At 36.5% G+C, this 14,953-nt stretch overlaps 1 protein-coding gene across 2 annotated transcripts; it reads left to right on the top strand.

Moving 5' to 3' along the window:
* The first annotated feature begins 7,917 nt into the window (after positions 1 to 7,917).
* Positions 7,918 to 10,272, top strand: LOC137741734 (F-box/kelch-repeat protein At5g60570-like). Of its 2 annotated transcripts, none has more exons than XM_068481448.1 (2): positions 7,918 to 8,066; positions 8,287 to 10,272. In XM_068481448.1, exon 2 carries the CDS (start codon positions 8,674 to 8,676, stop codon positions 9,835 to 9,837), a length of 1,164 nt encoding a protein of 387 aa, XP_068337549.1. In that variant the 5' UTR covers positions 7,918 to 8,066; positions 8,287 to 8,673; the 3' UTR covers positions 9,838 to 10,272. The 2 variants fall into 2 exon arrangements, with proteins under 2 accessions (XP_068337549.1, XP_068337550.1); XM_068481449.1 differs by having other exon boundaries at positions 7,929 to 8,066; positions 8,506 to 10,272.
* The last annotated feature ends 4,681 nt before the right edge of the window (positions 10,273 to 14,953 follow it).

The following is a 14,953-nucleotide window of genomic DNA, read 5'->3' as shown; positions in this document are numbered from 1 at the left end:
GCCCGTCAATCAGCCACAATTTCTAAAACAAGAAAGATAAAGCATGACAAAGGAGTTGAAGAAGAAGACAAGGACATATATAATATACATTATTAATTTTTTTATATGAACCATGTGCGAGAGATGTTCAAATTCGAGATCTCGAAAGTAGGCGAATTTGAACACACATGATGTTAGGCATGTATTTTATTTTATTTTTGTCGAACGTACCACAATGATGTAGAACTAGGGATGATTTTCGGTTTCAGAAAAACATGTTTCCCATTCTTTAAAAAAAAAAGGTTTTGAAAATGAAGAATATCATTTTCAATTTCGGAATTGAAATTTCAAAATTTTATAAACTCAAGACGATAATTTTAAGAATTGGACTAATTTTGGAATTTCAAAATTATGGGTGTTGCATGGCTTTGATCTATACCAAAATCAAGAGTATCCTATCTTCATGGCTCCCTCTGGTCTCTATATAATATATGTTTTATGGTGCTTATTTTTGTATGTAATATATTAAGAGATTTGTAATTGAGAAAATAGAATCATTTTAACAACGCATGAAGCATCTCCTATAATCAATAATCTATAAGTACATAATTGAGTATATGTAATAGAGTTAGGCAAGTTTTTTGTTTTACGAAGTGATTCAGAATATTCAAATAATTCCAGTTGCTATCTAATTCTTGTCTTTTTTGTTTTTTTCAAATATTTTGAAATTTCGGTTTTGGATTTAAATCAGATAGAATAGTTTGAAACTTTTTCAGCTCATGTGAAATCTCATTCCTGGATTTCACTGTTATAATCTACGTGTTTGTATTATTAAGCTTTTATATTAATTTATTTAAATTTAGATTTTAATTAAACTAGTTACTAAGTTTGAAGTTTGGAAATTAATTATCTAAAATCCTTAGACCTTTCAAGGTCACAATTTATATTTTCGAATAGAGATTAATCTCACGAACACGTAGGCGTAAACCGTTCGTGAAACGGAGTTATAACGAAAGAGTTATTAATGTATAAAGTTAGTCACATTTTTGTAATTTGGTCCTCATTTAGAAGGCTCGAGCAAAGAGACGTGACACGTGTGTGTCTGGGATGAAATGAAAAGAAGAGAAAGGAGAAAGATGGATGGTTGTGATGGAAGGGAAGAAATAAAAAGGAGAGAAGGGATAGGGAAGGGACCGATCAGAAAAGGAAGAAAAGAGGGAAAGGAAGGGGTAGAGAAGGAGGGGAACCCACACCTTCCTTGACCCGGTTCCTCCTCGCCAACCAGACTCAGTTTCTTTGCCCTTCTCCAACGGTTTTTCATCGATTTTTCCAGCAAACCATGTCAACCACCTGGGAAACACTCCATGACCTTCCCTCTACCTATTCCACCCCAAAAATTGATGAAAATGGCTTTGTGAAAACTGCACCGATGGGTGTGGGGGTCCCTTGCCATCGATCGACCAATTTTGAAATGATTCCCCTTGATCACCACCACTTATAGCATCATCTTGAGCCCAAGAACAAAGCCCAAACAACTGTAGGGGCATCAAAGCACCGGAAGTGACGGATCAAAGCAATCCATTCTTAGGGTTTCCGGCAAGTTTGAGTTAAATTGGGGCTTTTCCTGGCCAAATTGGCCTCTGTCATAGGTATGAAACTTGCTCTACTCATTAAGATCTACAATTCTACAAAAATTTGATAATTTTTGGAGTTAGTTGAATTTTCCGGCGAGTCGGAGCGGCCGACCGCAGTGTGTGGCAGCGCGTGGGCCAAGGCACTCCCTGTATTTCCTAGACTAAATTTGATACTCCAATTCCATATGTGAAGTCTGATTGACGAAATCTCATTGTTTGAGCACAGTTTTAATAGAGACTGCCACTTGGACATTATATGAATTGACGATCCAACCGTTGAATCGGCACCAAACTTAAATACGTATTAGTACATAATAATTGAGGATATTAGGAACTAACAAATCAAGAATCTGACGTACGGATCTTCTCAAATTGGATTTCTAAGTTTGTAAAATAAATTGTTGACTGCCACTTAATCTTTGTAATTGGCGGATATCCGACCATCGGATCGTGATGATATTTTAGTATGTTGTTCCATGAGTATAATGTGGACCTTAGGAAGTCACAGATTCAGAATGTGATGTATGGATCTTCCGGATTAAATTGCTAGGGTATGGACCCCCACCGTTGACTGAGAGTTGACTTTTGGTCAACAGGTCTTGAACCATTTGACTTACAAAAACTAGTATTACTAAAGACTCAGTGAGGGTTTATGGGCTTGTCTCAGTGAGTGACTTTAATATATGTGATATGGTTATTACCCTGTTTTCTTATATTAGTATCCTTTGTGGATATGACTTGGATTTATAAATGTGTTTTCTGTTAAAAATGTGATTTTTATAATTGGTCATCGATCTATTTTTATTAAATGTGATTTCATTCATGGATTGGAAATATTTGTGGAAGGGTCATTTGAAGTGCATATTGAAATGTTTGTTAAACCGAGGGCTAGTAGATGATCCTTACCCTAGTGTCACAGGGTTAGGTAACACCGAGTCTGCACTATGTAACAGTGGTACATGGATGGTCCTACTTGGTTAATCCCTGATAAGGGACCATACTATTTATGGATCATGCTTGGTTAATCTACGATAGACGATCCTTATATCTTTGGTATGGCCATACACTACACACATACTTAGGGGTAATCATGCTTGGTTAATCTGCGATAGGTGATCACTGCCTAACAGTTTTGTAGGTGTGACTCTACTTGGTTAATCCGCGATGAGGGGTCATTACCTACTTGGTTATCTTGGTCCTGCTTGGTTAATCCGTGATAGGGGACCATATTTTCTATGGATCGTGTTTGGTTAATCCGTGATAGGCAATCCTTATGGCCATATATACTTAAGGGTGATCATACTTGGTTAATCCACAATAGATGATCACTGCCTAATAGATGCGTAGGAGTGACTCTGCTTGGTTAATCCTCTATAGGGGGTCACTGCCTACTTGGTTACTACAGGGGTGGTTCTGCTTGGTTAATTCGATATAAGGGCCACTTACTGTTTGGTTACGTATGTAGGCTTCGGCTGAACTGCGTCACTCTAGCCCTAGTTTTTAGTGTTTTCGTGAACTATAGTTTTGAGAACTTTGTGTTTTGACTTAGAAAAGTTGTTGGATGTCTTGGTGACTCATTCGGAGATTTCAAAGACTTGATATTGATTTCTTACTAATGATTTATATTCGAGGTTTATAAACGGTGATTGATGGTCTTTCTTTTTATTGATTATCACATACTTTTATTATTGTCACTCACCCGAGCTTTGCAGCTTATCCGAGTTCTGATTTGCCCAGTGCACCATTCCCATGATGTAGGCACTGATTATACATGTGATAGATTTGGGTAGATTACAAGAAACCGCTAGATATTTTGGATTCCGTTAAGTAGTCTGAAATCCTTGCTTTTGATCATTTCCTTAAGGTTAGTCTAGAACCCTAGATTTGAGTGAATGAGAATTACCCACAAAAGACCTTGTGAATATTCATTTGATTCACCATGTTTAATTACTTAAAATCCAAGTGGGGAATTATGTAGAGTTTCTTGATTAAATTCGTGAAATGACATGTTTTCGCATGGATTGATTAACGTAGTTAAATGCTAAGATCATTCATCTTTGAGTCATGAATTGATTAATTGACAGGATTGTGGAATGACATTGGATATGATTGTTATTATTATGATTATTTTAGTTGATCCATGTGGCTTAAGAATATTACTGTGCTTCGTTGGTTATTTGATATACATGTTGTGGATGGAGGTATCATGTTGAAAATAAAGTGAGTTATGAGATGATTGTTTGAGTGTAGTGAAGGATGAATTACGAATGACTTGATCCCTGTTCAGGGTACGTAGGCAGTCTAACAAGGTGGTTAAATGCAACCATAAAGTATACGAAAAATTACTATGCGATTCGAATCTTTAGTTATGTTTTGTCCATATCCAGGAGGCGGGGTATGTGAGATATACGGGTATTTGGTGACGTCATGTGTCGATCGTGGATGTAGGTCGGGATCAGAACGTGACAGCTCAAATTGATCGGAATTGGATATTCCTATCTAACTTACACTCGTAGTTAAAGAATCTCCAATGGAGTAGGGAAATGGGTAGTCAAACCCATTTTGATAAGCCACATAAGCATGAAAATAAAATAATAAAATTTTCTTACTTGATTTGCTCAACTCCATTAGGTGTATTTTTAATTACCACACTCAAGCGTTGTTAATGCTTGCATCCCTACTTATCGTCATTGGTTTAGCTTAATTTTTGAGGTTTATGTTTATGTATTATACATATCTCATTACTTGAACTTATCGAATGGTGATAAATAACATAATTAGCAAAAATAATTCATATTCTATTAGAGTGACATGCTTTTTTAATGAGGCAGTTGAGTAGATAATTTGTCATGTCAACAATTATAGTACAATTTTGCCTATTTCATTTGTCTACGCGGAAATTCTTTGAGAACTCTCAAAGATGAAAAGTAAAATCTGGTGTGGAAAAGGGAAATCTAATATGGTGCAGGTACACCAGTAAGTAGTAACCACATGTAGTGGGACCATCTGCATGCGTGGCAGAAGATACGTCGGATCAACGAAAACCACTGGGATTTTCTAACATGTAGGCACAAAATGAGAAGAAGAACCGTTAAGGCATACAATACAGATATACTTTCCGATGGACCCATTCCATGCCCATCACTCGGGCCGGGATCTTCTCCGAATCATCTTTGTGGGGATTCAGAGATCAATTAGTCATGTCTATTTATCGTACATCGTGCGATTAGTTTTTATTAGGTACTATTTATATTTAATTTTAAATTAAAATTTTAAAATAATTTCTAACCGTACGATATATGATGAACGAACTCGATTGATTGATCATCTATATCCCCACAAAGAGGATCTAGAGGGGATCCTATTTCCCATCACTCCTCCACCCACAAGAATTACATACTAATTCCAAAATATTGATTATACAAAGAAAATTAAAACAAAGAGGATTTTGTGTCATTTTTTAGTATTTATATAGTTTATTTTCTCCCAAAAATAATTATTGTCACTCAAATAATAGGATAACTTCGTCAACTAGTTCTTAGTTACTCGACCAAAGTAAAGGTTAGCTCTCTGAATTATAAATTTTGTTCCATTTTGAACTTCGAATTTTCAATTTCGTCTCTTAAATCTTTTTAGTTCTTATGATAAATTGTGGAATTCATATGCCTCTAAAAGTTGGTTATGTACTTAATACTTAATGGAATTATGAAAAATTGTGACATATCGTTAGTATAAAATAAGTTTAGCTCAAAACCAAATCGAATGTTCGTTGGGTTAAGTTAAGTGGAACAAGGTCTATAGTTCATGAGTGATTGCTAAAGTTTTCCTTTGAATATTTCTTTTATTTTTTCACATTCACATAACGTTTTTGTATATTAAATTCATCGAATATCTCCAATGAGCTCTTAACTAAAATTTAAGAAGGATTTAAAAAAAAAAAAAATCTAGATTTAGAAGCTTTTAGAAATTTTGCAATTCCAGGAGCATGATAGTATGATTGGAGATGAAATTTTCCTACTTCTCCCTATATTTTAGCTAAGAGCTCATTTAGGAGCCCATTAAAATGCTCTTAATAGTTTACTTACATGCTCCGAATTCATCTTTATTTACTAATAATTAGAAGCAATATATGCTTGCTAATAAATTACTCGAGATCATGCGTTTTAACACTTTCATGCAAACAGGTAGTTAATATGTTAATAAAATTACATACACCAAGTTTAGGTTATCGGATAAAAATTAATAGAGTAGCAAGATGCATGTTACTTATATACTAGCGAGTGTCGATTATATACGATGAAATATTCTCTTCTCGCACTGTTTAAACGGAAGTTTTACAAGAGAATGCAAGAGGTAGAAAAATATCTAGCCCGACCTATTGGCAATTGGAGTGAGTATTGAAAAAAGTTTCCAAAAAAAAAGAAAAGAAATTAATAAGTGGATTTCGTTCGTGCCCGACCTATTTACCAACCGAGAAAAAATTGTTATGGTGGCTTTGGCACCCTCCAAATTGTACTTTGCATGGAAAAGGCTGCGTCTTTTGACATTTTGATGAGTTTCTTGTACTTGTATGCTTTCCATTGGTTACAGCTGCTCATTGTACTTAATTGGCTTGTCCTAGAGAGAGGAATATTTATTTAAAATATATTTTGTGGATCACATGATGTAGCCGGTTGTTATCTTGCCTAATGAGTGTTGTGGTTGTGCTGCTACAATGGCTAGATATGGCTTTGGCGTTGAGGGATGTATTATCCGGTCTCATTTACCTACGATGATTTTATGTGGTCTCACTTTCGTGACGACTTTATGTGATTTCGCTTCTGCGATGACTTTATGTGACCTCACTATTCGGCAGTGATCTTTTGTAGTCAATAATACAAATCTGTTATATCTATCGCTTTGTGACAGATTAGTATGGGTGACTGTAAAGTTTTTGTACATGTGGTAGTTGTTTAGCTGGTTGAGGAAAATGGATCATCACCGAATCCCTTATACCAAATACACCTAATCAATCAATTCAGATTCTTAAAATTTGATCAAACAGCTACAAACAATGACCCTTTTAAAAATTATAATAACTTTAGCTGTTAATTCAAATTAGGTGATTAGGTGGATTTGAAGGAATGGATCTGAAGGAAGGAATCTAGAGAGGATTCCTTTTCCTGGTTGAGTAACGAGTTTCTTTTTACCATCATTTTCAAAACCCACTCAACGCCGCCATATTGACTGCTTGCCATGGTTGCCGAGTTTACCACGCGTAATTTGACCAAAGATTGCCATTCAGATTTGACCAACTGCAAAACGTTCACTTTATCCACATTTGACGATTATCTTGAGGAATGACAGAGAAACGTGGCTTTGTAACTTTGAGAAAAGTTCATGCGGCTCCTTGCTATGGATTACAAGAATATTATGGTCTTCAAAGTCGTAAAGAATTGGATCATGCTATACAAAAATATAGTTTTGCATTGATATGATTCATATGACATTTTACTGAAGTGACTAAAAATAATAATTTTTATGTATTTTGACGTAAGTTCGATCTATATTGATCCTCCTCATTCTTAATATTTAACAATTTAACTTACTAGCGTTATCGTTTGTCCAAATAAATAATGACACGATCAGGCATTGTTTCATTATTTTTAATACGTTTCGAGACATTATGGTTATGTTATGGATACCTTCTTAATCATTTGATGATGCAACATGTCACACTCCAGTTTGGGTATGCCTAAAGTATTATTGGATTTAACGAGTTATTCATGAAAGCTTGTGAATGTACAACAAGGATCTTGAAGCTGTTTGGGTTTTGTTTTGCTTGGAGGGCTCATATCTTGTTTTGTGCTAAACTTGTAATCGAGCCTTCTATTATGTATATTTGTTGTGTTGGTAATGAAATTTACCTTCGAAAAAAATTACTGTACTTCAAAGTAAAATATGATTGTATAAAAAAATATATAGCAAAGACTCTTGACAAAGTTTGCTATTCACATGGAAAACAAAGAAAACATTTCTGCGACGTTGTCATCAATCATCTGAACTTACATGGATTTAATCAGCATATGGTGGAATTATATATTTATACTCACATGGGCAAGGCACATCTCAATTTACCGGTTCTTTAATGGATTGTTTAAGATTGGTTAATGAAGGTAAACAGGTACCAATTCGACCAACTTAAAATCATAAGGTCCAAAGTAACCGATAGGATAAAACATATGTACGATTTTGACATTTAAGTCTTTTTATATTCAGAGTAAAATCTACCCCAACCTTTGTCCTCAGCTCAGCTATATATGACCTACTTCAACCCTCTTTCACGCTCTCCTCGCTCTCCTCATCTCTTTCTCTCCCTCCCGGACTCCGGCAATATGCCGACGGAAAATTTCCGGCCAAACTCGCCGGCGACCTGACTGTTGAGATCCGAAATCGATTCTTCTCACTTTCCAGGTACGCAAACATTTCGTTTATTTTCGTCTTTATTCCTTGAAGCTGTTGTTTTTCTCAGCTCTTTTGGGCGAGATCCGAACCACTACCGATTCGGATCGGACCTTAGCTCTGTGCATAGTTTTATTGATTTTGTTTGCTTGCTGTTGATGATGTGTGTTTTTTCTTTCGTAAAATTTGTGTCTTTGGTATTGAATTTGTGCTTGATTTTGTGAATATGCAGATTTTTGTGTTTGGATTGACGGAAATCATCCGAGAAAAAGTTGTTGGAATTCTCGATCGTTTGGTGAAATAAGCAGATTTCTGAACCATTTTGTTTGCAATATTTGTTTGTACTGTGAATCCGATTGGGGATGGCTTTGAGATTGTTCGAATTTCGTTTTCGATATAGAAATTAAGAATGGAGTTTGCCTTGGAATGTTGACTTTTCTTTGATTGATAGGAAGGACTAAATCAACGGAAATCAATTGCCTGCAAAGAAAGGATTTGTTTTTTGGGTATCGGGGGTTGATTGATTCGAGATTTGTGTAGTAGGGATTTTTTTGGAACCTGTATAAAGATTGTTTTTTGTTTGGGAGTTTTGATTGGGATATACTGAAGTTTTGTTAACATGAGAAACATGCCTTCCCCGGTGGCTCAGTATGGGAAAGAAGAAAAAGATGAGAGAGCAAATGTTATTTCGAATTTGAAGGGGAGAATGAGTGATGGTCGTCGTAGGTGTGGATCAAGTGATTCGCTTGTCCCTGGTCTTGTTGACGATGTAGTTTTGAATTGCCTTGCTTGGGCTTCTAGATCGGATTATGCTTCGCTGTCATGTATTAATACAAGGTTTTATAAGTTAATTAAAAGTGGGTATTTGTATGGGTTGAGGGAGCAGTTGGGAATTGTGGAGCATTGGGTGTATCTGGTGTGTGATTTAAGAGGGTGGGAGGCATTTGATCCAGTGAGAAAGAAATGGATGACATTGCCTAAGATGCCTTGTGATGAGTGTTTCAATCATGCGGATAAGGAGTCTTTAGCTGTAGGAAGTCAGTTGTTGGTTTTTGGCCGCGAACTGTTGGATTTTGCTCTTTGGAAGTATAGTGCAATACATCGTAGCTGGATAAAATGTCAGGGAATGAACCAGCCCCGCTGTTTGTTTGGGTCTGGTAGCCTTGGTTCAATTGCTATTGTTGCGGGTGGGAGTGATAGGAATGGAAATGTTTTGAAATCAGCAGAGATATATGATTCCGTATCGGGTAGGTGGGAGATGCTACCCAACATGCACACACCACGTAGATTGTGTACTGGTTTTTTCTGGGATGGCAAATTCTACGTTATGGGTGGAATGTCAAGTCCTAATGATTCACTGACTTGTGGGGAGGAATATGATCTTGAGACGGGGAAATGGAGGAAAATTGAGGGTATGTATCCATCTGTCAATATAGCTGCACAGGCTCCTCCTCTTTGTGCAGTTGTTGATAACCAATTGTATGCAGTTGAGTATTTAACCAACATGGTGAAGAAGTATGACAAGGGGAAGAACACCTGGGATGTTTTAGGAAGACTTCCAGTGAGGGCTGACTCTTCAAATGGCTGGGGCCTGGCGTTCAAGGCTTGTGGAAAGGAACTTCTTGTCGTGGGTGGGCAACGAGGTCCCGAAGGTGAAGGTATTGTTCTGAACTCATGGTCTCCGAAGTCAGGGATCAAGAATGGCACTTTGGATTGGAAAGTTATCGGTGTGAAAGAGCATGTTGGGGTGTTTGTGTACAACTGTGCAGTTATGGGTTGTTGAAGATTCTTTTTAGATTAACACAAAAGAATGTTACTGGTTTCTGCGATCTGACGTGGCCCTTCCCAGATGGTTCCTTGTGCATGTATCTGATTGACTAGGATTAATTGTTGCTGAGATAGCATTTCCCTGGCTCAGAATTTGGTTCTCTTAACATGCCTGCATCTGGAGATGTTTCATACTTCCATGATCCTGCATAAGATTTGCTCCAAAAAGATCGAAGTAGGGACACATGGGTAGTATGCTGCTTCCTATTTATTTTTCAAGTTGTGTTTCTCGTCTACAGCTTAATTGTTTATTTTAATAAATTGAAAGCGTTATTGTCTAATGATTTGTTTTTATAAATTCGATGCTTGATAGTTGATAATGTTCTTTTTGTCACAATTTACAGTTTTCTCGACCAAGATAATGAAATGTTACCTATCAGCTTCTTGATTTTTTTTTTTTTTGGGTCGAAATCTATCAGCTTCTTGTTTAGCCTTACTGTATGTGCTTCAGAAATGTGTCAATACATATTCAGTTTTGTTTAGAGGGTAATATTCCCTTGCTAGCAGATATCTAGTAAAAAAATTATGCTCCTAAATGAGAATCTGCTTCAGCAGTATTCCAGATTGATAGTTTGGGAACATAATATGTCAAACTTCATGGCAGAAGCATATCACCGTTTGTTTGAACATGCACAGGCACAGGCACACGCACACACGTCTGTTACTTATAGTTTCTATCTAGATATTCTCTGGGCAATTTTCTGTGTAGATTTAGATCCTAGTATTTATTCTAGAAGCCTACAATGTGAGATACATGTCGCCATGAACCTAAACTAAGGATGATTTCCATACATTTAATTTAAATTCGTTAGCCATTTCTGTACTTGGGAACTTAGTTTTTTCTTCAATTTGTTAAATTTTGATGTGTGCTTGATATTTTTACTAGCTTGTAGGTTGAGGTATTCTACATTGTGGTCAAGATGTATTTTTGTCTAGGTACTGAGATGTGATTTTTGCATTTAGAGCATATATTTCTTCAGTGAGACTTTCCTGGTTTAACGTATCTTCTTTGCCTGGATCAACATCTTATTTTCCATATTCATCTGGATTTTCAATCTTCAATGTTGCAAATAATGCAACATCTATTTTCCCAGTAAATAAAAAACCATTGCTAACTTGCCTTACGCTGACTTTTACATAATTTTTGTTCAATTTTTTGTTGTTACGCTATCTCAGTTTATCTATTTTCTTCAAGTTACTTTGACATCTGTTGTTTTCTTCCGTGCTTACTTACTTCGTATTTGCATTTCACCGATATGTCTGAACCCTTTTCTTCCTCTTTGAAAAGAAATGACAATCCAAAACTTTTTTGTTACTATGGTTGGCAGAGTAGTTGTGAAATCCCGTTCCTGGATTTCACTGTTTAAAATTACGTATTCCGTATTTCGTATTCTTAGTTGCGATGCTTTTATATTTATAGCATATTTGATCCCTACGTATCGTTCCACTTATCTTTATATATTTGGATAGTACTCGTCGATACGAATGCGTGGGTGCAAACGGATTGTAATTCGGAATTATAACGAAGATTTTATGAGGTTTTGAACGTCGAGGATATTTTGGTAAATTGATAATTAATTGAACGTGTGATATTTTTGTCTGATCATTGGATGAGTCCCACATGGGCCACCCCCACTTTTCTAGAACCCTCTCTCTCCTTCCTCTTCTTTCCCGTAACTCTTCACTCTTTCTAAGTCCCTAACTCTCTCTTTCGGCTCTCCCTTTTCTCCCAGTGAAACAAACCACCATCATCACCAAAAATTTTAGCTTGTTGAACACCAAAACCACCATTATCTGCATGTCTTCACCACCATAAACCTAGTTTTGAGTTTTGTTCCATTGAAAACGAATCCCAACCTCGAGTTCAAAGAACAAGGTTTTGGACCGAGACTTCTAGGCGTAATTCAGGCAATTTCCAGCCATCTTTTGAACTCAAAACAGGCATAAATCGATTCCTCACGTTGATTAGATAAATTTTCATGTTTGGATCGTGTGATTTGGTTGAAAAATGAGAAAGTTCTAACGAATTCGGCGAAACCGTGACCTTCTAGACCATTTTCCAGCCAAAACACGGTGAGTTAGCTGATGTGCAAGGTACCAATCTCTTTGTCTTGTCAAGAACTACGATTTTCATTTTTGAGTCACTTGATTTCGTTGAGCATTAACAAAGTTACGGACGTTTAAAGTTTGCCCAGAAATTCCGGCGAGTTACCAGTTTTTCCCGCGGACAGCCCTCTTTCAGGCCATTTTCCGGCCACCTCCGGCCACCATTTGGACTTCAACCTGATATAATCTTGTTCTACACTTCCCTAGCTTCGTTTTGGTACATTATGGGTCGAATTTGGATGAGATATGGAGTTCTAAAGATTACCCAGAAAATCTGCAAAATCTGTAGAATCCGGCAAAATTTCTTTAAAGTCCGCCACTTGAACATTATAGCAATTGACGATCCGACCGTTGGATAGTCACCAAACTTCGATACATTATAGTACGTATTATTTATGGACCTTAGGAACTTGCGAATCGAAAATATAGTGGTTGGATCTTATGGAGCAAGTGACGTAGGATCATGGACCCTACCTTTGAACGACGATTTGATTCTCATTAAATGTTGTTGTGGGAGGCATATGAGAGTTTTTGAGTATGTGAATTATTGAAGGAAATCTAAATGTGGACTTGTAATTTGTTTTAGGCGACGATAGTGCGTGATGTCTCAATTCTTGTGCTAGGGTGCGTTAGCGCGGACTCCAGGTGAGTGACTTTAATGTATGTGATATTGGTGATTACCCTGTTTTCATAATTGTTATCCTATGTGGATATGACTTGGTTTTCTAAATGTGTTTTCTATTGAATTGTTATTTTTAATACTTAGCCATCGATTTATGTTTATGAAATAAGATTTGATGTGTATATTTGAAATATGGTTTAAATTGTATGATTGGCATGTGTGATGAAATGTGAGGGCTAGTAGTGGACCGTTAACCCACTGCCATGGGGTTTGTTGCTTCAAAGCTTGTTTCATAACCCATTTCATTATTTCATTTCTCGCTTCGTTGATTCGTTCTAAATTTAGTATTTGTACCTTGTTTCACTTTGTTGAGCTTTTGTAAATTGAGTAACTTGTGCCTTGTCTCGTTTCTTTGAGCCGTTGTACATTATGGTTGTTGGCCTTCCGCTCGGTTCCGTTGAGTGATTCAGAACTAAGTTTCCGCTAGTGTTCCATTGAGTGGTCCGGTTCCCTGCTCCGTCTGGATTCCGTTGAGAGGTCCGGAATCGTATCCACTCGGATTCCGTTAAGAGGTCCAGAACCCTTTCTACTTCGTGATTCCGTTGAGTGGTTCGGAATCCCATTTGGTATTATCATTCTGTTGAGAGGTTCGGAACCAGATTAATTGCTTTGTTGATTCTTTGAATTGAGTTTGGATTAAGATAGCTTCAGAGATGTAGGCTTCGGCTGAACTGTGTCACTTTAGCCCTATGTTTCATTGTATTATATGAATTTATGGTTGTGAGCTTTTGTGACTTGTTTCAGACGAGCCGTTGGATGTCTGGGTGACTCCTTCAGGATTTTCAGTGACTTGATGATGATTTCATAAAATATGATTTTATATTCGACGTTTATAACCGTGATCGATTGATGGTTTTTAATATTATCACATACGTTGAATTATTGTCACTCACACGAGTTTTGCGGCTTATCCGGGTAGTTGTTTGCCTGGTGCACCATTCCCATGGTGTAGGAGCGATTGTGCAGGTTTTAGTAGATACGAGGAGCTTTGGGGTAGCAGACAGAGTTCAGAGAATTTGGAGTGTTAGGTGACCCCTGTACTTTTCCTTTAACAATGGTAACTATTGTTATTTTCAATTCAGTATTCCAGTTTGTATTTCCTGGCATCCCCCAACAGTCTACTGTAGCACGTCGATCCTGGACGTATGTCGAGATCGAGGCATGACATTAGTAGTTAAAAGTGAAAGATTGTGTTTGATATGTCTGAGACTTTGTTATATGCCATCATAGGAAAGGATGAATACTTGGTAGTTGAACAATTTATGAGACATGTAATGGTAAGTGATTCCTTAATTGTCTACCACCAAGCCATTTGGTCTAGCGGCACCTGTTTTCACTTTGTTATAGAAGGGCTAGAGTTTAAATCTCATGACGAGAGTTTGATTGAGCTTATCCAAGTTTATGCAAGAAAAATGATTGAGTGAGGGTGTCAAATGACTACATATTGTAGGAAAAGTTTGAAAATTAGTTATTTCTTGCCCCCATTGAAACCTTACCTACAATTTTCAAGAAATTTTTGAAAATTAGCCATTTCCCATTCTCAAAATTCATCCTTGACTGAACTGTCAAAATTTATCGAAGTCATCATTCACATATAAGTACTCCTCGTCACAAATTGAAGTTGTCGTCGAGACTCTTGCCAGGCGAGGAGTACAAAACGTCAGAGAAGGCATTTTCCAAATCTGCCGACATAAGAGAAGGCATTTTCCAAGTTCTGAAATTCCACTAGCATCATTAACTTAAAGTTGAATGGAACATGTAAATACATTACCAAAAATCACCTGTATTCCCGTTTGCATTAAATGTTAATAATTTTAGTGTTTCTTTGCAGAATCGTATTTATTCATTTTCTTTACTACTCTTAATAGTTTTGGATTTATCTGATTTTTTTTTTTTACAAAAATAACCTACGAATGATGAATTGAAAATAGATATTATCAGATTCTTGAAAAAAGTTACGGAGTGAGAATGTGTGTTGAAAAATAAAGTTCCCCAATCCTAACACAATGTAGAATCCCTAAACGGAAGAAAAGTGATATATGGATAAGATATAGTATTCCGTATCTTAAATTTATATGTGTTTGAATGAATAAATCTAAGATTAATAAGGATTAATGAATTTTAAAATAATGGAAATTGAAATGACTGTTGTAGGCATAATTTACTGAACAATTATATAGGTCAGAGAGAGAGGGAAGGTGCAATATAGAGAAAGAAGAGAGAGAGACGTAATTGAGGTATGTTTTATTCCACCCCATTGTACCTTTATTTATAGTAGTAGGAT

The sequence above is a fragment of the Pyrus communis genome, chromosome 8 (genome assembly GCF_963583255.1).
Source record: "Pyrus communis chromosome 8, drPyrComm1.1, whole genome shotgun sequence".
NCBI lineage: Eukaryota > Viridiplantae > Streptophyta > Magnoliopsida > Rosales > Rosaceae > Pyrus > Pyrus communis.
The sequence above is the reverse complement of the archived record's forward strand: the minus strand, read 5'-3'. Positions and strand labels throughout refer to the sequence as shown.

Coding starts and splice junctions, on each gene's coding strand:
- LOC137741734 (XM_068481448.1), top strand. CDS start 8,674: ATGAGAAACATGCCTTCCCCGGTGGCTCAGTATGGGAAAGAAGAAAAA.